The 23,653-nt window shown below is 50.0% G+C and overlaps 2 protein-coding genes and 1 long non-coding RNA gene across 5 annotated transcripts; 1 reads left to right on the top strand and 2 right to left on the bottom strand.

The window, feature by feature from the left end:
* Positions 1-10: 10 nt before the first annotated feature.
* On the bottom strand, positions 11-4,552 carry HDHD3 (haloacid dehalogenase like hydrolase domain containing 3). Of its 3 annotated transcripts, XM_010587720.3 has the most exons (3): positions 4,480-4,552; positions 4,191-4,322; positions 11-2,396 (listed from the first exon to the last, which is right to left on the bottom strand). In XM_010587720.3, exon 3 carries the CDS (start codon positions 2,232-2,234, stop codon positions 1,479-1,481), a length of 756 nt encoding a protein of 251 aa, XP_010586022.1. In that variant the 5' UTR covers positions 2,235-2,396; positions 4,191-4,322; positions 4,480-4,552; the 3' UTR covers positions 11-1,478. The 3 variants fall into 3 exon arrangements, with proteins under 3 accessions (XP_010586022.1, XP_064147649.1, XP_064147648.1); XM_064291579.1 differs by lacking the exon at positions 4,191-4,322 and having other exon boundaries at positions 4,480-4,540; XM_064291578.1 differs by lacking the exon at positions 4,480-4,552 and having other exon boundaries at positions 4,191-4,362.
* A 74-nt stretch (positions 4,553-4,626) lies between these two features.
* On the top strand, positions 4,627-7,742 carry LOC111749839 (uncharacterized). The gene is made up of 2 exons (XR_002785023.2): positions 4,627-4,927; positions 6,229-7,742. It is a non-coding gene; the product is annotated as an uncharacterized LOC111749839 (long non-coding RNA).
* A 1,483-nt stretch (positions 7,743-9,225) lies between these two features.
* ALAD (aminolevulinate dehydratase) lies at positions 9,226-23,204 on the bottom strand. The gene is made up of 12 exons (XM_003407794.4): positions 23,115-23,204; positions 17,536-17,723; positions 16,582-16,632; positions 15,969-16,065; positions 15,448-15,583; positions 15,254-15,337; positions 15,058-15,146; positions 14,678-14,733; positions 14,503-14,590; positions 14,322-14,408; positions 13,908-14,037; positions 9,226-13,282 (listed from the first exon to the last, which is right to left on the bottom strand). The coding sequence occupies exons 2-12, from the start codon at positions 17,646-17,648 to the stop codon at positions 13,224-13,226; spliced, it is 990 nt and encodes a 329-aa protein (XP_003407842.2). The 5' UTR covers positions 17,649-17,723; positions 23,115-23,204; the 3' UTR covers positions 9,226-13,223.
* Positions 23,205-23,653: the final 449 nt, after the last annotated feature.

Raw genomic sequence — 23,653 nt, 5'->3', positions numbered from 1 at the left:
TGTAGCTGATTCCTCACTGCCCTGACACATGGGAGTTAATGGTAAGTTTCCTGGTCTTGGCGCCTGGCCCAAGGAAGACAAACCTGGAAGGAATTTAGCCAAGTCTGGAGACAGCGTCCCTGTCTTTGCCTGGGTACAACCTAGGTCAAAGCCCATTTCTGCAACTTGCCAGCTGAAGGCCCCATACATTGCTCCCCTAAACTAACCTACACAACTCCCTGCAGCAGCCTTTAGGCCACAGTTCATTTCCCTGCTGCCAGAAATGCCTCCCCCCACCCCAATTCCTTTGCCCATCTAAATGCCAAACCCCTCACCCCCAGTTCAGGGCCTCTCCCTGGCTGCTCTTGTTGGCACCTGAACATATACACTGTGTGTACCTATCTTGTGCTTTTAACCTTTGGTCCCCAAGGCACACAGGTACCCAGTAGATACCAAGTAGAAAGGTGTATAGAGGGGGCAGGCAGGAAGAGAAATAGAATTTTAAAACCCAACCTACTTACTTCTCCAGTCTCTAATTATTCCACCCACATTCCTTACAATCCCGCCATTCTGAGCTCCAGTCCCCTTTCCCTGTGCCTTTTCCCTATGCCTCTTGCTTATGCTCAAGATTGACATCCTTTAGAATATATTCCCTACTCTCTCAAGATCTCCATTGGACTGTATGTCTCATGAGACATAAATCCTTCTACTTGCAAACTCGTGGTTGAGCCAAAGGGCTCTGGAGTCAGATATGCCTAAATTTGAATCCTGACTCCACCACTTACTGACTCAGGCAGGCTATTTAACCTCTGAATCTGTTCTCCTCATTTGTAAAGTAGGGGTGGGACTCACAACACCTGACCCCTACTAGATAACTCTGAGGGCTAAACAAAGTAATGCATATGAAGAACTTAGCAGAGTGCCTGACACACGGCAGGCATAGGGTGGATCTTCTGACTGTAGTTCCTTGTCTAAAATCTCTCCCATTCAGACTATGTGGTCTTAGCAGATAGTGTCCTTTACAGCCTAGCTTAACACCCTGATTTTCAAACGAAGCTCCTCTCACCCACTTCCAAGGGGAGAGGGTGTCTTGGAGGCTGCAGAAGCCCGAATCAGTAGCCTTAGGGCCTCTGTTTCTACTCTAGTAGTTTCTCATTATTTTTGTTTTGCGTATTGTAAGGTATGCCATGATTATAGGGCTCTGTGGCTAACATAAAGTTTGAAAATTCTTGTGAATCTTGCTAGAGGTAAGGGGGACTAATAAAGGGGCACACGTGTGAATACGAGTGAAGAAGAATGTACTGATCTCAGAGACCACAAGCAGGTTAGTGGAGCAGGGCAGAAAGCCTGGCACTCTGCTTTATAGTCTGAATGGGTTATGGAGGCCGCAGGGAGAGGGCAAAGGCCAGATTTATGGGGAAGGAAGGGGCTCCCTGTCTCAGATGTTTGTTTAGGGGCTCCTGCAGGGCCTCAGGGCATAGCCACTTCCCTTAGCAGACTCAAAGCCCCTGGGACAAGCCTTTTAGGTGGTCAAGGGCAGGCAAGAGATGGGACAACGAAGGGAGAATGTGTCCTTCAGGTATAGAATTCTTGACCACGGGGTCCAGAGGCTCCGGGCCAGTCAGAAGGAAACTCTGCATGCCTATAGCCTGGGCACCCTGGTAATCACGGTGGTAACTATCCCCAATATGGGCTGCCACTGCCGGTTCCATGTGAGCAAGCTGCAAAGCCTTATGGAAAATGCGGGGGTCTGGTTTGGGCCAGCCTGCAGCCTCAGAGGTCAGCACAAAGTCGAAATGTTCCCGTAGGCCAAGACCCACCAGGATATCCTCTAACCGCCGGTCGAAGTTGGAGATCACGGCCAGCTTCAGACCTCGCTTGCGGCACCCTGTCAGGGTGGCCCTGGCCCCCTCCAACACTTGCCAGGTGCAGGGGTTGCTAAAGTCTTCATATAGCTGGTTAGCAATGGGAACCACAGCCTGTGCATCCCGAACACCTGCCAGGCGGAAGGTCTGCAGGACCACATCCAGCCACCACTGGCGGGAGGTAAGGCCCTGGCTCAGGCCATAGTTGGGGAAGCTTTGGCTCTGAGCCTGGTATGCCTGCCTGAAGGCTTGCCCCAGGGCTGTGGCCTCCACCTCTAGCCCATGGGCCCGGGCCTTGGTAGCATACTCCTCCCCCACGGGGTGGCGAAGCTTGAGCAGTGTGTCTTTCACGTCCCACGTTATCAGCCGTATCTGCAGTCGGGGTGCCATGGGTGTGCAAAAAGGCCGATTCCACCTCAGGTCCCAGGGGCCAAAGGGAAACTGAGCTGGACAAGATCACCCCCCCACAATCTAAAAGGCTTCTCTTTCCAGGCCTTGTGAGTCAGACTTGCTGGCTGACATGGGGCACTTGGGGAACGTCTTCACAGGACCCTGGAATGAGAGACGGCAGATGAGGTGGAAGTTCAGGACTTGGGAGTCAGACCGAGTTCAAATTCTGGCTCTGGTAACTCACTGTGTGACCCTATGAAAATCACTCACACTCTCTCAATCCCTGTCTCCTCATATGTAAGATGAGCACAATGACACCAAACTCGAGATTGTTGGACTAAATGAGATCATTCATTCATGCCATAAAAAATTTTCTAAGCCCTATTATCTGCTAGATGCTGGGGAACAGGACAGAATTTGAGCCCTAATGGCATTTACAGGCATTAAAGAATAGAGGATACAGATTTCGACAAAGAATTACAGTAACACTTAAGCATAATTAAGGCAGGATGTACCATGAGTCTATAAATTTGGGGGCCAATCTAGTCTTTGATGTCAGGGAAGGCTTTCCTAAAGCAAGCAGTTTCAATGGAAATTTGAAAAACAAACACATGGGAAGTGAAGGTGGTTAAGTGTTCCTCCAAATGCAAGGGCCCTGAGGCAGGGCAAGGAGTCTGGTGTTTTGGGTAGGTGGGGGCTAGCTCAGGCAGGGCCTTGTAAGTCAAGGGAAGGTAACAACTATTAAGAGTGTTATCACTATTATTAGCAATGCCAAAGATAATAGAGTCCTTGTAGACCATCTGACCAACCCCCTCACTATTCAGCAGAGAAGACTAAGCCAGAGACGGCAGACACTTGCCCAAGGTCACAGAGCAAGTTGACGGCAGAGCCAGGACTAAAACCCAAACTCCTAGACTCTATGGCCAGTGCTCCTTTCCACTGCACCATGCTTTAAACAAACAAACAAACAAACAAAAACCCGGTGCCATAAAAAACCAAAAAAACCCAAACCAGTTGCCATTGAATTGATTCCAACTCATAGTGACCCTACAGGACAGAGTAGAACTGCCCTATAGGGTTTCCAAGGCGTGCCTGGTGGATTTGAACTGCTGACCTTTTAGATTAGCAGCCGTAGCTCTTAACCACTAGGCCAGCAGGTTAAAAAATCTGATTCTGGTGTTATCTGTACAGCACAGGAAAAAAGGCAGGACACAGCTGCCTGGTCCTACCAGGTCTCTAACCCTCCCCACTTCTTCATCTTTACTGGAGGTAATAACACCTGCCTGGCAGGAAACCCCATGAAAGGACTACTGACTTAATACATAGGAAACAAATCACTCAGCCTGTGGTCCAAAGACTGAATGTAGCGTTTTCACCTAGACAGAACTGACTTGAGACAACCCAGGGCTGTCCAGCTGAAACCTGAGGGGCCAGAGTTCAGGGCGCTTTGGGGTTGCCAAAGAGATGCTGAGGGAGGGGCTGTGGCTGAGAATCTAGGGAAGTCTTAGAAGAAGTCTGTCAAGGAAATGGATTTAGAAGTCCGGAATTTACAGAAACCCATCTGAGGGCCGGCTCACTTTGCAGGTGGGCAGATGGAGGCCCAGTGAAGGGCGGGACTAGGTCCAAAGTCACGCAGGGAGTCACTGGCACAGCTGAGACTAGAACAAAGGTCTCTGGCTCCACAGCGTTTTCCATTTCTGGAAGCCAGAGCTGGGGGCTCTGGTCTGCAGGCCTGAATAGCTTCCCTTCCTCCCGGCCTCCAGGGCTCGGTGGAGGCAAAGTCAGGTAGCCCGCAGTTAACGCGAAATCCCTCTCGCTGCCGTCTGCAGCGTGACCTGGGGCGGGAGGGTCCTAGGGATTTGGGCCGCTGCTGGGACCGAACTCCTGGGTCCCCTTCTCAATTCTAGCGCGCTCCGACGGCTAGACGCCGGTCCCCGGGGCCCAGAACCCACCTACCTCGCAGGAAAGCGGGTCAAGGAAACCGTCGCAGCTCCCCACCGGCTCCGGCAACGGCGCGCAGGCGCACGGCCCCTCGGGGCGGGGCCAGAGGCGGAGTCTTGCTAGCTGGCGCTCTCCGTCCCAGCGGCCCTGTCGGCTCAGAGACACTTTCCGCTCTGTCCCTGCCCGTCGCCGTCCACTCCCCGCTTACCCCGCCATCTCTGCCCCGCTGCGACCCGCCCCTTCCACGCCACACCGCCCCCGCTCCCACTGTTTCGGTCACCCCCACCATTTCCTCATCCCTTACCTCTCCTTTAGGGCCCCCTCCGCTTGCCTTCCCCGCCGCGCTCTCACTTCCCTTTACCCTGCGCCCCACTGTCACCTGCCTTTGCGCACTTCCGCTCCTCCCCCCACCCCGCCCTGTCCCTTCCGTTACCCAGGGCTCTCTCCGTCCCTTTGACCCCCTACTGTCTCAGTTCCGTGTCCTAGCCCCTTCTGCCTCCCATCCGGTGTCTCACCATCACCGTGCTCCCCCTCCACCCTCTCTGAGCTTGCCCCTGCGGTCCCCCTGCCCTCTCCGATCGCTACCTTTCTCACCTGTCTCCCCTCCGGGCGCTCTCTCTGCTCTGCACTGCCCATCCACACGCCTTTCAGCCTCTCTTGAATTGGGACGTTCCCTGGAAGGTGAATTGGCTGACTTGCGAGGAAAGGGATTTGAGTGCCGGCCTGGCTTGCTGAGTGCTGTGTGAATTTGGGTAAGGCTCTGCCCCTCTCTGGCCCCCAGGGTGCAATAGCTACTAGAAGGAAATTGCTTTTAGTTGGAGACTTGTCTAACCCTAGACAGTTTTCTGAGGGAAGAGTCTGCAATAACCTGCTTTTTTTTTTTGAAGGGAAAAAATATATATATATATATTTGATTGCTGTTTTGCAAATGTAATGCATGCTCATCTCAAAAATTAAAAAAAAAATACAAGTGTACAAAATAAAAAATGAAAGTAGCCTTCCAACCTCATTCATTTATTAGATATTTATTGAGCGTCTATGCCTAATGTCCTTCACTGTCTATACAGTGGAAAACTGTTCTTACTTTTACAGAACATGGGAGGTGTGGACATAAGTAAACAAGATGATTTCAGATAGTGCTAAAATCACTAAGGCAATAAAATAGAATGATTTCATGAACAGTGATGGAGGCATCTTTGGATGTGGTGGTCAGGGGAGAAGCAAAGATCTGAATGGGGAGGAGGCAGGTGAAGATCAAGGGACAGGTACTCCAGGCAATTGCAAAAATGCCTGAGCTGGAACCTGCTTACTGAACAAGGGCAGTGTCATTGCTGGAGTGGGGTGGAAGGACAGGGATAGCTCCCCAGGGATACCTGCAGTGACTGTTTTGGTTATCATCCTATCAGACATTTTTCTGGGAGCACACAAACGTGTATGTAAGTTTCTTCCTTCACGCCTCTTTTAAAACAAAACAAAAAATCCAGCAACCGCCTGTGTTCCAAGGCTGGTCTGTACACTTCATTCAGAACCACCTTAGCCTATTACTGGGCTCAGGCCTGAGAGTAAACACAAAGTGAAGAGTCACAGGCCTTGGGCTCCTGTAATGGGGAGCTTGACTCCAGGGACTTAGCTGGCAAAACTGATTATATGTCACAAGCACAATTCCTAAAAGAGGGGATGTGAAGGCGGATTGGGAGACCAGAGGTCCATCTGCATTTCACAAAATCTGAGAATGTCCGAGATGGTCCACTTTTCAGGGTCACCTAAAACCCAGCCCCATCAGAGGGTTCAGGTTGTGGTCCCAGCTCTGCCACCTCACCCTCTATGAACCCTTAGTTAAATCCCATCTCTTTTCTGGGCCTTAGTCTTTCAGTGGAAACCTTGGTGGCATATTGGTTAAGAGCTACTGCTGCCAACCAAAAGGTCAGCAGTTTGAATCCACCAGGTGCTCCTTGGAAATTCTACGGGGCGGTTCTACTCTGTCCTATAGGGTTGCTATGAGTTGGAATCGACTTGATGGCAATGTTTTGTTTTTTTTTTCTTTCTGGTATAGGTTAATAAGGATTAGTGTGGGGTGTATCTTGAGTTACAGCCTTACAAGAGGGTGTGCTTTCAGTCATACTCTTGCTCAAGTCACCCTTACACTGATATAAAGTTTCCTTGGGGGTGTGACCTGCATATCCAATATACACACAGATGCTATGGCAAAGCTCTCCCTTGCTGTGGATCCTGCATCTGGCTCATCATCCTCTCTCCTCCAGTTCTTTGGACTTGAGTCTGTCATCTTACCTGCCAAGTCTGGGATTTGCTAGATTATGCAGCCTCCTGAGCCAACAGCCTACTGTCTGACCTGCCGATCATTGAGGTGTCGGCCCCTATGACCATGTGAGTCAGGAGAAGCCTCCAGCCCGACACCTGATCCACAGATTTCGGATTTGGCAGCCTCCACAACTGCGTGAGCCATATATATACACTTCACTGGTTTTGCTTCGCTGGAGAACCTAGCCTAAGGGTAACTTTTAAGTTGACTTCCAGGATAATTAAACTTTGCGCCATTGAACCTCAGTCTCTCCATATGAAAAGAGCACAGTAATGTCTATATCAGGATCAAATGAGATCGCACGGAAGAACTTGTTGAGATGTAAAAGATGAGAAAAATTGAGACTCCTGAGAGGTTAAGGGTTTTGTTTGGGGTCACGTAAGTGTTTTGAACCTAGGGCCATTGCACTGCACAACTCCTGGAGGGACGTATCCATGACAATTGCTGTGAATGTGTCTCCGAAGCTGTAGCCACTAGTCACGCTTCTCTTCAAAGTTGCCATTTACTTATTTTCTTAGTATACTTTTTATTGAAATACATCATACATAAAGAGAAGTAGGCATCTAAGTGTACACACCCTTGCATTTTCACAAAGTGAACATACCCATGCCATCAACACAGACCAAGAAAAAGAATGTTTCCAGAACCCTAGAAAGCCCCCTGTCCCCTTCCAGTCACTTACTACCCTAAAGGGTAACCACTATCTTGACTTCTAATTGCATAGTTTTACTTGTTTTTGAATTGTATATAAATGGATTAATATAGGATGCACCCGTCTGTGGCTTGCTTCTTTTGCTCAAAATTTTTTTTGTAAGATTCATCCATGCTGCTATGTGTAATTGTACTCTAATCATTCTCACTGTTATAATATTCCATTATGTGAACATACTATATTTTACTGTGGATAGACATTTGTGTTGTTTTTAGCCTTTGGCTATTACAAACAGCGCTCCTATGAACATTCTTGGATATGTCCTTTGGTGAACAACAGATTTCTGTTGAGTAAATACCTAGGAGTGGAATCACTAGGTCATAGGGTATACATATGTTCAGATTTAGTAGATTGGGGCAGTTTTCTGAAATGGTTGTACCAGCAGTGTCTGAGAGTTCCAGTTGTTCCACATTCTCACCAACACTTTGCATTGTCTGTCTTTTTAATTTTAGGCATTCTGATGGAAGTATGGTGGTATTCTCATTGTGGTTTTAATTTGTGTATCTCCATTGACTAATGAACACTTTTTAATATATATACTGGTCAAGTTTCATTTACTTTTATTTACACAAATAATGCAAGAATCTATCCTTGTAAGAAATGCATTTGAAGCTAAAATACATATAAAGCTAAAGTTCCTCTAAAACCAATCCCTCACCCTTACCCCTGCATGGGCTCACATTATTAGTAGATCACACTTTTGAAATTGGGCTTGGAGTTAAGAGTTCTGGATCCCAGCCTTGGTTTTGCCACTGGCTTATGGTGTGATTTTGGGCAAGTCCCCCCTCTGGGTCTTTCTCCCCATCTATAAAATGAATGTTTAACTAGCTGGTCTTTAACAACCTCTTTGCTTTGATATTCTGGCCACTATTTCTGTGAGTACAAGAAACTCCATGAAGTAGAGATGGCCGTTTGTTCCAATATCCATTCTCTCCATCTTCCTTAGTCATCGAACTCCTGAGTTTTAGCTAAGTACATGGCTGCCCCATTTGACTCTATTTTCCAGCCTCCCTTATACACCCAGGTGTGGCCAGGTGACTAAGTTCAGGCAAGAGTATGTGAGAAGTGGTGTGCCACTTCTTGGTTATGCCCTTAGGAGGAAGGCTCATCATGCCCTCCACTTGCCCTTTTCCTCTTTCTGTCAACTGAAAAGAGGACCTGATGGTGGGAACTGGGCCAGTCATCTTTAATCATGGAAGCTAGCTGAGGACAGCAAAACAAGGCAGGAACCCAGACCCTCCACTCCACGTAGCTGACATATCAGCCCAGGACTGCTTAGAGAGAGAGAGAAATTTTTATCTTCAGCTATTGTTATTTTAAGCAAAGGCACCCTGAACCTGAATCCTGATACATAGAAAGTGACTGGGGAATGATCTTAGATTGGATGTCAGGGCAGATTTCTTTGAGGAAGTGACACTTAAGCTGAGATCTTAATGACAAAATGGAGTCAGCCATACAGACCTGGGGTGAAAGGATTCGAGGCAAAGATGATCATTGGTGTAACTCTGAGACAAACAGCATTCTTCTGTGATCGAGACAGATCTGGTCAGAATAGTGCCCCATCTTCCATTGTTTACAGTGATTGGGCCAAGAGGTGGGCCATGTGACCTGAGCAGGACCAGTCAGAGACCTCCAGAGATTTGCTATGTGAATGATGGGACAGAAAGGATCTCTTTCTCTTGGATATTAAGTCCTAAGGACAACCATCTAAGCCTGAGGTTATTGGGGACCATGTTGCTGCCAAGTGACAAAAGCCTGCCTAAGAATAAAGCCAAGCTGAGACAAACACACGAGAGTTAGAAAGGGACACAGTTCTCCATGAGAGCCTTTGAAACCGGGATCCAACCACACCTGGTTATTACAATCTAGTTACAGAAACCAAACGTTTCCTTTTTTGCTTTTGAATTGGGCTTCTGTCACTTGCAACCAAAAGTGCCCAGAGAATGGGATGCTGCAAATTATGTCCTAATTGACAGAGTCAATGTGGGGCATGGAGGTCAGGATCCCCCCTTTCCTAGTTGGGGAATTGTAAAGTGGCTGGTTAAGATGCCTAATGCTTTGTTTTTTGGGGGGGCCCTCAACTATATGCCCACTGAAGTTGAGGTTTTAGGAATCTCAGTAAAACAAACAAACAAAAAAGCCAGAATAATGGAATATGTTGGCTACTTCTTGTGGCCGTCAGTAAAATCTTAAAAGAAAGACACAAGCTCCTGTCCAAGCTGGCAGCATATCTAAGAGCAAAACGAGAAAATCAAGTCTCACTTGGAAAGGCCTTTCATGCTGTGATGCCTCGGAGTGTGATAATATGCTTTGCAGGGTTGTGAAAACTGAGTTCTCTGCCCCAGAATAAGATTACTATCAGCAAGGGCAGGCCAGACAGCAGAAGACTGAGGCCCTGAAGGAGCGAGAGCCTCCAGGACCCTTCCAGGAGAGCCGCAGCAAGTCTATAGTCAGTAACAAGTCCTGACTCCAGAGGGTGCCACTCACATAGACTGTGATGCCTGGTGGTAACTCTACCCCTTGGTCTTCCCATTACTAAAGCTATTACAGCATTATACTAGACCCGTAATTTTGCTATTGTTTATTGGGAGGTGGTATGACAAGTGGTTAAGGCCAGGGGCCTTGGAGTTGGACTATATAGGTTCAAATCTTAGTTCTGTTTTCTAGGTGACTGGGGTTCTAGACCCCAGTCTAGAGTGGCCTTGGGTGAGTTACCTAACCTCTCCAGATAAAGCTTCATCATTGCAAAGTATCCCAAGCTAAATTTAGAATGCCCTCTCCATCCTAACCCTGCTCTAGTTCTTCCTCCAGTCCTCTGCGTCTCAGTAAATGGCCTATCAGCTACACAGGAACTCAAGCCTACATCTAATTTACCTCTGAAAAAACTCATTGCTGTCGAGTCGATTCCGACTCATAGTGACTCTATGGGACAGAGTAGAACTGCCCCGTATGGTTCTCCAACGAGTACCTGCTGGACTCGAACTGCCAGCCTTTTGGTTAGCAGCCATAGCTCTTAACCACTACACCACCAGGGTTTCCAAAGAAAATAGAGGAAAAGGCAAAAGGGATGAAGAGATGGAGAATTTAAAAAGCTATAATCCATAAAAATACTCAAATGGCATTCTAGATTTGAAAAAGACATTATTTGGAATTAACACACTGAATGTGTTTAACAGTAGTCTGGGCACAGCAGAAGACAGGATGAGTGACTAAGAAGGCAGTTCAATAGAAAATATCCAAACTGAAGCACAGAGAGAAAGTAGAAAAAGAACAGTGCACATTCATGTGGGGCACAGTCAAAAAAGGTCTAATATACATGTGATTGTAATCCAAAGATAGCAGAATGGTATCTTTGAAAGCAAAAAAAAAAAAAAAGCCTCTGAAACACATACTAAATCCATTCTCTCTCTACCCATACTGTCGCCCCCCATTCAGGCACCACCATTTCTCATCTGCACTTTGCCATGGTGCTGTTACTTTTTTAATAAATGACAGAGTGAGTCATTCCCCTGCTTAAAATCCATCCAATAGCTTCCCCTTTCTCTTGGAATACCGTCCAAAAGGTTAACGTAGCCTTTAAGCCACTGCATGGTTTCACACTGGTAGCTCTCTCCAGTCAATTCAAGCCACCTCTTCCTCCACCCTTCCCTGTGCTCCAGCTGTACACACGCACCCACTTGCATTCCTCTAGCCTTGACCTCTGCACTGCTGTTCTCTCTGCCTGCAATGCTCTTCTCTGAATCCCATCCTACCTTGGCCACTCATCCTTCAGGTCTAGGCTTAAACGTCAGTCTCCTCAGGGAGACATTTTCTGAGCCTTCAAACCGGGTTAGGTCCTTGTGACTGCCTCTCACCATCCCTGTACGTTGTCTTCACAATGCCTGCCACCATTGGCATTGGTACAAATGTCTGCCTCCTGGTCCTCATCGCCCTTTCTGCTCAGCATTTACCATATGCTCCCCCAGGAGGTCTGGACACAAAGAGGTGCCTGCTTCCTGTGGAGTGTTTGTACCTAGAGGACAGTGTCTGCCTCCCATCTCTTATGCCTAGAATAGAGCCAGGCTCCCTATTTGCTCAGTGATAATGAGTCTGGATGGCCCGGAACAGACTTCCCTTCCACCCTAGTCATTTTTGCCAGACCAGAAATGAGCTCAGGGGCCAGAAATGAGCTTAGAGATAGGTAGTCAAGAAGTTAAGATGGCTAGAGGCTCTGGTCTAAGCTCCAAGGCCTGTCAATGGGCTTGTCTCTGATTAGTGTTTTGGGTCCCAAGGGAGTAGATCCAGACTCAGGCTCCCTGGAAGGTGAAGCTTTGCAATTCTTCAAGCCGAGTTTGGTTGGCCGCCTCCCAAAAGGCTGAAGCAGGCTGAGATCTTTAGGTGAGCTGGCCACATTTCTGGGGAAGACCACCCGAGAGAGCAAGAACGGGCTGGTTTGACTGTAGGAGATTACAATTCTGAATTTTAAAGTAAATTATATTGTTTTAAGGCCTGAACTGCACTTGCCTTGGCTCTACAGTTGGGGTTCCCTGCCAATCTACAAACTGGCGTCTTCCTTAGGTGGGCTTTCACTTTCACTAGGGGGAAACACTATGTCACACTAGTTCTAGGAGAAAGGACTGAAACCGCCTATCCAGAGCTGCTCGAGTCAGAAACTCAGTCATCCTTGCTTCCTCCTGTTCCTTCACATCCATCTGGGGGCTCTGATTTAAAACACTGGCAAAATCTGCCAATTGTGTCTCCAAAATGTCCTGAATTCATACATTTCCTCCCGTCTCCTCTGCCACCACCCTGGTCCAGGCCACCATCACTGCTCACCAGGGTCTGCAATAGCCCCTTAACCAGTCTCTCTGCCCCTCATCTCCCTCATGGCAGAAATTGGGAAATTGGAACACACATAACCTTGGTCAAAATCTGTCAGTTGGCTTCCCATCAGATGCAAAAAAAAAAAAAAAAAAAAAATCCGAATTCCCCAGGAAGTGTGGGAACTGGCCTTGGCCTGTCTAACCTCTAGTCCCATCACCTACCCTCTTCTCCCTCTGCTCCCAACAGTCCTGCTAAGCTCCTCCCACAGCAGGGTCTTTGCATACGTGTGGTTCTTACGGCCTCCAGTGCACCTCCCTCCATTTTCTGCAAGGATCTTCCCTTGTCCTTCACAGGTCTCAACCTCAGGGGGCTCTGACCACCCTCTCAAAAGAAGACCCTCCCCTGTTATTCTCTATCTCAGTCCCTTTGTTTCCTTTGAAGCACTTATTACCTTTTATAACTGCTTTATTTGTCTGTTTTCTTGCTGTTGTCCATCTCCCCTGCTCTGCTTGTATAAATTCCATGAAAAGAGACAAGCTGAGGTCTGTCCTGCTGTATCCCCAGCACCCAGCCCAGGTTCTCAACAAATCTCTCTGGAATAAAAAGCCTTTTTTGGTGGTGGCATCTCTAACAGTCAGGGAATCTCTTTGCTTCTGAATTTTGATCCTCCAGCAACATTTCTGCTCATTAATGACTAATTCCTCTCTGAGTAGAACAGGAGATCGCAAGCAGCCTGTATGGGAAATGCCTTCCAGTGGAACTGCAGCAGATCTCAACTGTAAACCCGGGGATGTCAATCCAGGTCTCAGTCCAGTGCCCAGCTCTGCTGCCAGAGGCCCTGGGGTTTCCAGGGCTGCTTAGGATCCAAGTGCTCTCCTCTTCCCTAATGCTTCCAAGCCCCTCTCCCAGGCTAAACGAGCCTGCGCAGTACCTCCTGGCTGCTTTCAAGCTGAAGGCACACAAGAGGCAGGAGCTGGGGGTGGCAGAGGTGAGCCTCAGGGCTTACCCAGGGGAGGGGTGGGGAACCGCTGGAGAGCTGTAAGGATGTGGTTGCAGTGGAAAGATGTAGCATGCTCACAGAAACCACCAGCACGTGAGCAGAAGAAGGCACAAGGGCACAGTTCTAAAAGCAGCGTTTACTTTGGTTTTCACTTTTCCAAGGCCCCAGGAATCCTGCTAAATTCTAGTCCTTGGGTCTTGTACACTCTGCCCCTCACTCCTTCAGCCACTGCAGTAGCTGAGGCGTGTAGTAGGTGATGATGATGTCGGCACCTGTAGGGGGAGAGAAGCAGGAAATGGGGGCGTATCCGCTCTTGGCACAGCTTCTGGGAGATGAGGGCAGGGAGGGAGGAAGAGCCTCTGGCTACCAGGAAGAGGCATAGCTTAGGGTGTCACAACATAATACTGAGCTCAGCTCCAGTCAGTTCTAGCCCTATATGCTATGTGACCTTGGGCAAGTCATCTTCTCTTTCCAGGCCTCAGTTTGCTCATGTATAAAATGCATGGTGGGGGAAGTAGACAAGCTGTTTAAGTGCCCTTCCCACACTGTCAAGTGCTATACTAACAAAACCAGCTCCCTTTGATGGAGTGATAAGCATATGCTGATTATATGTATTATCTCATGTAATCCTCATGACAAACATGCACCAGGTATCTTATCCCCACTTCACAGATGAGGATACTGAGCCTCAGAGAAGTGGCCTTCCCGAGGCCTCCCAAGCCTTGGGAAAAGTGATGGGGGCTCTGCTTTCTTCACTCTTTCCGTGTTTGGTTCTGCAGCTCCACGTCCCTTCCTCTGCTATGTCTTGGCTGCCCCATGACTTCATTTTCCTATCTGGGCAAAGTGCCTATCAGTCACCAAGGCACAGGTCAAAAAACCCCACCCCTGCCTGCTCACCTGCTCTGCGGAAAGCAGTCATGGCCTCCAGTACGGCAGCCTTGAGATCAAACGCCCCAGCCTGGGCCCCGTGCCACAGCATGGCAAACTCTCCAGAAACATGGTACACGGCGAGAGGGAGCTCAGGGTGCTGCAGAGAAGCAGCAATGGGCAGATGAGTTTGAAAGGGAGTATGGGAGAGCCTCTGGGAATGTCCTTTCCTCCCTGGCCAATCTGGGACCACCCCATGCCCTGAGCCACTGCTGCTGGCAGCCTGGCACTTTCATGCCTGGGCAGAGATGGGGAGAAGATTCCTGTTCAAGGACAGATCCCTCCCAGCCCTGAGATTCTTCAGTCCCTTCATCTAAGGTCGCAGAGTCTGTGGGTAAACTCTCTCATCTCCCTGAGCCCCTCTTGCCTCTGCTCTGTGCTCACCTTGTCCTTCACCTCGCGCACGATGTCCAGGTAGGGCATCCCCGGCTTCACCATCAGCATGTCGGCTCCTTCCCGTACATCCCGGTCCTAAGGGATGAGGGTATGGTGTGGGCAGGGCCGGGGAATGGAGAGAAGGGGAGGAGAGAGAAAGGCTGGCGGGGTTCAAGCTGTGATCACTCACCACTGCTCGGAGGGCCAGGCCTCGTGCTCCGGGGGGCAGCTGGTAGCAGCGGCGGTCTCCGAAAGCTGGGCTTGACTGAGCTGCATCCCTGGGAAGCAGAGTCATTAAGATGGGCTCCAGCTTTGGGCTAAATGACCACAGATTTAACAGCTGACCCCTGTTTGTCTGCACTTACCGGAAAGGTCCGTAGAAACAGGAAGCAAACTTGGCACTATAGCTCATCACTGACACCTGTGGGAAACAATGGGGCCTGGGCTCAGCCAGTCCTTTCTAGATGTCCCAGGTGATGTGGCAGGGATAGAAAGGACCTAGGCTGGGAAGAAGAGTGCCTGTGTTCTAGTCCCAGCCCCACCACGTCACTGGGCAAGTCCTTTGGAGCTCTGGGCCTTGATTTCCCATCTGAGGTACAGAGGCTGACATGGATCCCCAAGGCCTCATCCAGTATTGTCCTCAGTTCTGTGGTTCCTGACAGCTCTGGAGGGCAGGGTTGGTCCAAGGTCTCTCCTCATCTCCCTAGACTCCTCCTGGATATGGCCTGCACTCCCTGCCCCGTACCCTGTTGCCAAGTCCATGTGCCATCAGGGCCTCCTTGATGGCTTCCACACGTCCATCCATCATGTCCGACGGGGCTACCACCTGACATCCTGAGGGGCAGAGAGTGGCCTTCAGAACTCTGGGACCCTCCTGTCCACTCTACCACCTCCCTGACCTAGAGGCTCCCTGCCACCTCCCTGCTGGCTGGCTCACTTACCTGCCTTAGCATAGGCCAGTGCCACCTCTGCCAGTCGCCGGCGGCTCTCCTCAGCCCGGAATGCCCCATTCTCGCTCAGAAGCCCTGTAGGACAGAGGGCTAGGTTTTGGGTCCTGGCCCATCCCTACCCTGGGGAGAACTAGGCACTCTGGGAGTACGGGTAGCAGCAGGACTGTCCAGAGGAGGAAGCTCACCACAGTGACCGTGGGAGGTGTAGGGGCACAGGCAGACGTCGCAGGCCACCAGGAGGCTGGGGAAGGTCTTCCGCAATAGGCGGATCGCCTCGATAGCTGGGGAGTCCTCCGAGTCGGCTGCAGAGCCCCGCTCATCCTAGGTGCAGGGGAAGGACAAAGCGTTGTGTCTGTTACAGGAAGCTTTCAGGAAGGCATGACAGCCAGCCATCACAGAGTGCAGCCTAGCCCTGTCCTCTTATCACCATCATAGCCCCTGGATGGGGAAGAACAAGGAGGACTGTTCCCACTTTACAAAGGGGGCAAAAGAGGCCCACACAGGGGACTTGACTTGCCCAGTCAGGGTGTGATGGCCCTACTTAGCTTTCTGACTCTTCACGGGCGCTGTCTTAGGGCAGAGAGGGGCCTGCACCTGTGGCCCCAGGGCCAGCAGAGGGCCTGGGCCAGGGTGTGGTCAGAGTGGAACCTCAGCTCGCTGTCACCGAGTTGCCTCTCCCCTCTCAATCCTTTCTCCAATTCTTTACCTTGGGAACTCTGCTGGGGACGCCAAAAATCAGGACACAGCACAGGCCCTCTTCCACCAGGGGTTTCAGCATCTCTTCTAGCCTGTTCACACCATACCTGGGTAGAGTGGAGTTGGGTGGAGGGATTGACATGAGGCAGGCCCTAGGCAAAGATCTCCCCCTCCCTAGCACTGTGCTTACGAGCCAAGCTGCACTAAGCACCATGATGGCTCAAGCCCCACGGCCACAGTACAGGGAAGGGAAGGGAACACAACCATAAACAGATGGAGAGGCTGAGCCCCAAGTAGCAGAGCTATGGAATTCAGCTGTGGAAGGCCCCTCCAAGGTTCTCTTGTTCAACTCCCATCTGAAGTTCAGATCCCCTCTACAACAGCCCCATTCAGCTAGTAACTCTCCTCTCCTATGATACCTCTGGTGATGGGTAGCTCATTACTTTACAAGGCTGCCTCTTCTATCATGGAACAGCTTTGACCCTAAGAACACTCTTCTCTACCAAGATGAAGTCTACCTCTCAAGGTCTTCCATCTCCGGGGTCTGCTTCTACCTTCTGGCGCCTCCATCTGTGAAACTACTTCCTCCACCATCCCCTTTTCCTCCCCACCATGGCTCCTACCTGGCCACTCCTGGGAGGCTGGCGACAGGCTGTACGTCATCTGGAACGTCCCTGCAAGAGTGGGGGTGGACTATGGATTGGTAACTGTGGGAAGGACCAGTCGGTGAGGGGGTGACTGAGAGGGATGACTGCGGGGTGGGAAGGAATATGGAAGGGGAGCTGGTGGGAGGAGAATGGGATCCAGTGTCTGGCTTCCCCGCCTGGCCACGCCCAGGGCCTGAAATAATAACAGGAACAAGAGTAACAGTGACAACAAGAGCAGTTATACTAAAAGAACAGCAGTTATAGAAGCGAGTCAAGTGGTTCAGAACTTGGACGTGGATGTCAGGTGACCCCTGCTTCCTAGCCCAGCTCTTCCATTCAGTAACTGGATGGGTTTGGCCAAGCTGTATCAACTCTTTTGAGTCTCAGACCCCTCAATTGTATCCTAAGTGATTCACTCATTCAACAAATATTTATTGAGCACTTATTATGTGCCAGGCACTGTTCTAGGCTCTGGTGATACAGCAGAACAAAGCAGACAAAAATCCCTGCCCTCATGGGGCTCATATTCTAGGGGATAATATTTATACCTTCTTCTGAAAGCTGTCAGGACTGAATGAGATAATGTGTGTAGGCATTTAGTACAGTATCTGCTACACAATAAGTACTAAATAAATGTCTGCTGTCACTATTAGTAATCATGATTACCACCTCTTACATGTACATACCCTTTGCAATGAAAAAACACCTTTTGTCTTATTGCAAAAGCTCAGGGTGGCAGGCAAGGGTTATTCTCATTTTCCAAGGTGGGAAGATTTTGTTCCTAAGACTGCTATTGGTAACTCAGTAGGCCACTTCCAGTAAAAGGGTCATCTGACTTCCAAGCTGACAGACCACTGTACCACCCCCGGCAACACTGATACCCGCCCCACTGTGGCAGATCTGAGGCCCAGGCCGTTCCTGGGGACTCACGTGACAAAGATGGGATAGATGAGGTTGGAGGCGTTGAGGGTGGTGGTGGCTGCCTGCCAGGTCCGAAGCAGTGGGTGGAAGTAGCCACTGTGCAGGACAGATTGAGGCTGCATGGTATGGCCTCAGTGGGGGCACAGGGCAGTCAGCCAGAATCCAAGGCTCCTGGGGTATCGGCTGTGTGCTTTGCCCTGTAGGGGTGAAGGGAGGCACATAAGACATGGTCCCTGTCCCCAGAGGATGGTCAATCCACGCCCCACCCCCCCAGGCCCTTCCAGATCCTGCCTTCCCTGCTCCCTAGCCCAGTGCTACTCAGAGTGTGACCTACCAAGCCCTGATGAATACAGAAATGAAAGTAAACCTTTAGGATCTTTCATGGCAATGTAACAAAGAAATTTTACGTCTATTCTAGTAACATAAAAATTGGCATTGTATTTTGTATGGCTACTTTTAAAAGAAATAGTATTTTTCCAGTAATTTGTTTTTATTATAGTTTATCAAAAAATCCATCTACGATGGGTTGGGAGGGGAAATAACTGGTCCTCCCCCACAGATAGTTTGAGAAGTACTGATCTAGCCAACATTTCAACTTTGTTTACTCCACGAAAAATGTCCATGTTTATGGCAGAAAATTTGAGAAAATTACAGATAAGCAAAAAGAAACATTCCTTTTAATTCTACTTCTAGAGAGCAGGACTGTTAACACCTTGGCAAGTGGACTTTCTGTCAGGCATGACACACACTAAGAGGATCAAACAGCACAGTGCAGGACAGACACACAGAGATGCACATACACACACACCCTGTACAGTGGCCACCAAAGCTCTGTCTTGTCCAGCCCAAGGAGCCAACTTGCTGATTCACAAATATGAGCTACACTCGGCCACCTTCTTGCTCTGCTCACCCTGCTGCCTTTACCTAGAAGGCTGCTGTTCTCTCCACACCCTCCCCACACTCAAAGCCTACTGGTTCTCCACAAGGCACCCCTCCTCCCCTCTCCCTGCCCAGATCACCATCTCTTACATAACAGTTCTTTGTAGATTTATCTAATCCCAGTAGACAGGGCTCCGGCAGAGCGAGGTCCATGGTTAGTTCCGTTTGACCTCCCCCAGGGCACTCAGCCCTGGGTCTGGCACACAGTAAATATTTAATTACATGAAGTACAAGGCAACATGCCTGGAATGTCAAATAAGTAACAACACAAAAGAAGCTGGGGCATTAATGGTGTTTCTTGAGCACCTACTTAGTGTGCCAGGCCACACTGGGCCCTTCCACACACCATTTCTTGAGTTCACACAACAGTCCTGGGAGGTAGGGCTTATTGTGTGCACTTCAGAGAGAAGGGCCCTGATCATAAATGAGACAGAAGTATTAGAACATGAATTAGGAGGCCAGAAGAGGGTTGCTGGAAGACGGGGGCTTGAACTTGGTTCTGCAGGATGAGTGGATTCAGCGTGACAGAGGGCAAGGGGACACCGTTCCTTCGGGAAGGGAAGCAAGGGACAAAGTTGGGAGGGAGGAATTGGCTATGAACTGTTCTGAGGACATGAGGAAGCAATCGAGGAGGCAGTCAAGGCACGTGTGTATATGAAGTGGAGAGGAGTGAAGGAGAGGAAGAGAGGAGGCCAGGTCTGGTGAGGGACGTCAGACTACAGAGGCCTCAGTGCAGACTGAGGAAGACAGAAGATTCTGAACAGGGGCCTGGAGGTCTGGTCAAAACAAACCCTGGCTTTAGGAAGATAAATCTTGCAGCCTAAGTAGAGCAGACCGGAAGCAGAGGAGCTTGAAGGCTGTGGGAGTCAGAGTGGTGGAGAAGGGTCAGTTTAAGGTGGAAGGCAGCCAAGAGGCAGTGGTAGGGCGGATGTTCCTGACAGGGATAGGGCAGGAAGAGGGTGGTGGGGAGCAGGGCTGAGGAGGGGGTGGAGAGCTCCATTTTAGGCACTTCCTTTTGGAGGTACCTGGAGAACATTTAGTAAATAAGTGGGGGGGGGGGAAAAAGAGCCGCAGTACGTAGGAGCTGGCAGGCACTTACCCAAGGTCACACAGCAAGTCAGAAGCTAAAACAGCAGGCTTAGACTCCTGGTGTGTCAACTCCTATGCAGGGGAATCCTTTAGTATACTGAAGCTGCCTTTCTCCCCACAGTCTCCCAGGCCCCTTCAACTCCCTCCCAACCAGCTGGTGGAGAGGGGGGCATTTTATCAGGTCCTTCTTCTTGGTGGGGTTGAGGTTATCAAGAGCCACACACACAGGGACCCACCCTGCCACCTCCCCCTGGGCTAGCCTCACCACAAAACACAGGGTAGGCCAGGCCTCCTCAAAGATGTAATCACACTGCTAGCCCCCACCCCCAAAATGAACAATCACTCAGTAGATCCAGGGGCCTGACTGCCCATTCTGTGCAGGACTTTGCTCTGATGTCTGCCAGGAGTTAGCCCAGCTCAGGGGGTTAAATCACTTGCCTGAGGCCACGCAGCCAGAATTTGAACTTGCTGTAGACTCCAAGTGCGGAGTTTTATCTACCATACCCCAAGACTGATACACACGTGATTCAATATGTTTCTCTCTGCTTTGGGGCTGGAAAGATGGAGGGAACTGTAGAAAAATATACTGAGTGCATATTTTGTGCCAGGCACTGCACTAGTTAGTTTATATACATTATCTCATTTAATTGCAGAGGACTGTCCCAACTTAGTGATAACAAAACTGAGGCTGATAGGTGAAGTGATTTGCCCAATGCCATTCTGGAGAGTCAAGTCAGATTTTGAAGCCAGGTTTAGAGTCTCTGATTCACTTCCCAAGAACAGCCTGTCACAGGCCCCTGGCTTCTGGAATCCAAAGCTGCATTTCACTCCCATCTGCTTTTGGAGGCTGAAGGAGCAGTTAACTGCCTCTGCTTATCAGATGCAACAGGCAGGGCTGCCTGGGAATGAGCATGGCAGTCCAAAATGAGCTCTGAGGAGAAAGGGGGGGCACTAGAAGACGGTGAGGGGGTGAGGGGTAGGCTGAGTAGGGCATGCTAACATTTTATCTGTTTTTTATTTTACAGGTCAGAGAGAGATTTGATTTGAGAAACAGGCATCAGTGCTAAAAAAATAAAAAGTTGAAAAGTTACTGATTCTGTTTAATCTTTTACTTTTTAATGTGGAAAGTGGGGTGCAGAGAGGGGGCAGGACTTGTTTACGATCACACAGTGAGTCAGGTACAGAGCTGGGACTTGACCCTGGGTCTCCTGGCTTCTAGTCCAGTGCCCTGTTCCCTACACTACATGAGACATCCGTTATAGCAGGTACTTAAGAAATATCTGTAAAGCAGAAAAATGTCTGCTGAACCAGAGTCATATCAGTTTGCAGAACCAAATCCAGGATGGGGTTTTACTTTGTGAAAACTTTCAAATGTGGGGGACTTTTACACCGTAGGCGGGCACTTCTCCCAAATCAAGGGAGTTTGTTAACCACAGCTTAATCCCTGTGACACCGCATTGAAGACAGAAGCAAGCCACCGTGTGTTTAGCACTGACCCTCACTCACCGCATTAGAACAGATGAGTTCAGCTGGAAGGCAGAGTAGGCCATGCAGAAAGAACTCATGTTTCAGGGCCAAACAGACCCAGGTTCTGGTCTGTGCTCTGCTGTGTGGCTATGGGCGGGGTTGTCGATCTTTCAATCTCCATTTTGTATTTTATAAAATGGGCATGACGCTATCAAACTTGCAAGGTGGTAGAGAAGATTAGAGATAGTGATGAGGCACATACCTGGCATGGAGTAGGCACACAGTAAACAGCTATTTTTATTACTATTAAGAGTGAAGCTAGGCTGGAACTAGATCTTCTGATGTGCCAGCACAGAGATGTGCCTTCTGTACCACACCCATCAAGGAGCACATCTACTCAAACTCATGCAGGCAGAGGGTCTTCAGGATATCTAAGGTGGAGCTTCTGCCTTCCAGTGTGGCTTAGTGTGGTGGAGGAGAAATAATCACCACCGGGATGCCAGAGTAGAAGGGTGGACCAGGTGCTGAGGGAGGGACCTGTGTCTCTGGGAGTCAAGAATGGCTCCATGAAGAGGGGAAACTGAAGGGTAAGCAGCTTTTCAGACTGGTTGTGAAGCTTAACTCCTTCCTTAGAAACCAACATTCCCAACCTGAGGGTAGCCTAAATTGCATCCTGAGAGCTGCCTCTAAGAGGGGATGAGAAAGAGCTGCAGGGTCTGAGTCCCCTATGTTACGCTCTGCCAAGGATACCAGAGGCTGTGGTCCTGGCACTGAGGGTTGGGAGCTGCTGCCAGCTTTGGCAGGCTCTGCCACTGGCAGCAGAGGAGGCAATCAGGAGGGCCAGCTAGGTAGAAGGTGACCAGTGCTGAGAAATCGAAAGCTCCAGAAGGGCGCAGGCTAGCTGTCAGGCAGTTCTGAAAAGGGACAGACCGACTGGCTGCCTGCTCTTTCCACCTGCATTTCCTGAACACCTACTCTGAGTGTGCCACAGTGTAAAATACAGGGATTAAAGAGAAGAATAAGACTCAGGCCTTGTCGAGCCCAACTCTCTCTGGTCTTAGCCATTTGGAGCCAGGAGAATTTATGTTCCACAGACTCCTAGAACATCCTCCCTGAAAGGCTGCTTAAAGCTTGCTGATTACAAGTTCCTCATTGAAATGGTGGAGAAACTAGGCTCAGAGAAGTGTAGACACTACCTCAAGATCACTATGCAGTGGGGATGGTTGGGGTGCACAACATGATGAACATAATTAATGTCACTGAATTGTACATGTAAAAATGTTGAAATAGCAATTGTTTTGTTATACATATTTGCACCACAATTAAAAAAAAAAAAAAGATCAGGCGGCAGGTCAGTGGCAGATCTGGGGCTAGAATTCAGGTCTCCAGTCACCCAATCCTGAATGCCCACCATTACTCCCTTGGTACATTAAGGACAGATGTCAAAATTGTTTACCAGCAGAGCTGAGCTAGTGAAGTCCTCAAGGTGAATGAGGAGTGGGGGTAGGGGAGGGAGACGTAGAACTGCCACTCTGAACTTGGCCGGCATCACAATGGTTACCTGTGTGGGCTTTGGGCTCTAACAGAAGTGGGTTCATATCTCGGTTCTGTCAGTTTCCAACTGTGTGACCTCAGTTTCCTCATCTGGTAAATGGAGACTTGAACTGACCTCAACGGGTAGTTTTAAGGACTGAACGGGCCAATGCATTTAAGGCACGTTCATGCACAAAGCGTCTGTTATTGTTTCCACCTCCCTCCCCCATCCTCGGAGGCACTTGAGCTCGGCATTGACCGAAACTGCTCCAGCGGTCTCCGAGGGGGTGGACCCCAGAGAAGAGACGCGAGGCCCAGACCCGGGCCCCAAGCGCTATGGCACGCGGAGCCCCCACCCCCGGCTGGAACAGAACGATCTACCTTTAAAAGCCCAAACAGGGGACCCACAAGGAGGACTCCCTCCCTAGCTGCACCGGCTGTGCTTCAGGTGCAGAACACAGTCTGCCCTGCGCAGGGTTCTTGGGGCCACAGGCTCCGCCTCGCCCTGGAGCCACCCTCCAAGTCCTCCGTCTCCTCCAGTCCGGCTCCCCCGCGCTCACCTGCCTCCGTAAAGGCTCCGAGCCACTGCTCCCGCCACCGCCTTCCCCGGCTCTAGGACCCGAGGCCCACGTGGGGGCGGGGCAGCTCACCCGGAAGCAGCTTCCTCCTCCCACCGCCCGCCCCTTCACTGTGGAGACCACGCCCCTGCGGGCACGTTCCCGGCGAGCTGGTCCGCTCCCTCCGCGGTGCCGCCCACGCTCAAGGGACTCGCGCCTTGGCCAATCGGATGTGCCGAGGTGCTGGAGAGCCCACCCCTCCCCGCGCCCGGGCCAGCGCTGTGGCGGAGAAAGGCGGGAGGGAGCCCACGTGGGGCAGCTCAGGCACGCCGCGGGAGGGAAACGTGGTGTGCCCCGAACTACGGCTCGGAGGTTTACTTACTGTCCTGCTCTTCCCAGACTAATGCATACTTGGCACTTGTCAATTGTTGAAAGAATTAATTGGATGTCAGGGACGTTAAAACAACACCATAATGCCTAACACAATAGCTAAATCCTTTTTTGCGGACTGAACATTTTAAAGTTGTTGAGCTCAGCATCAG

Source organism: Loxodonta africana, chromosome 9, assembly GCF_030014295.1.
Source record: "Loxodonta africana isolate mLoxAfr1 chromosome 9, mLoxAfr1.hap2, whole genome shotgun sequence".
Lineage (NCBI taxonomy): Eukaryota > Metazoa > Chordata > Mammalia > Proboscidea > Elephantidae > Loxodonta > Loxodonta africana.
Note: the sequence above shows the minus strand (reverse complement) of the source record. Positions and strands in the feature narration are given on the sequence as shown.

Excerpts from the sequence above, each read along its gene's own strand:
- HDHD3 (XM_010587720.3), bottom strand. The coding sequence starts at position 2,234 with ATGGCACCCCGACTGCAGATACGGCTGATAACGTGGGACGTGAAAGAC.
- ALAD (XM_003407794.4), bottom strand. The coding sequence starts at position 17,648 with ATGCAGCCTCAATCTGTCCTGCACAGTGGCTACTTCCACCCACTGCTT. Across the intron at positions 15,584-15,968 it reads TCCCCAGCAGAGTTCCCAAG|GATGAGCGGGGCTCTGCAGC; the intron begins GTAAAGAATTGG and ends CCCTGCACCTAG. Across the intron at positions 13,283-13,907 it reads GACTGCTTTCCGCAGAGCAG|GTGCCGACATCATCATCACC; the intron begins GTGAGCAGGCAG and ends CTCCCCCTACAG.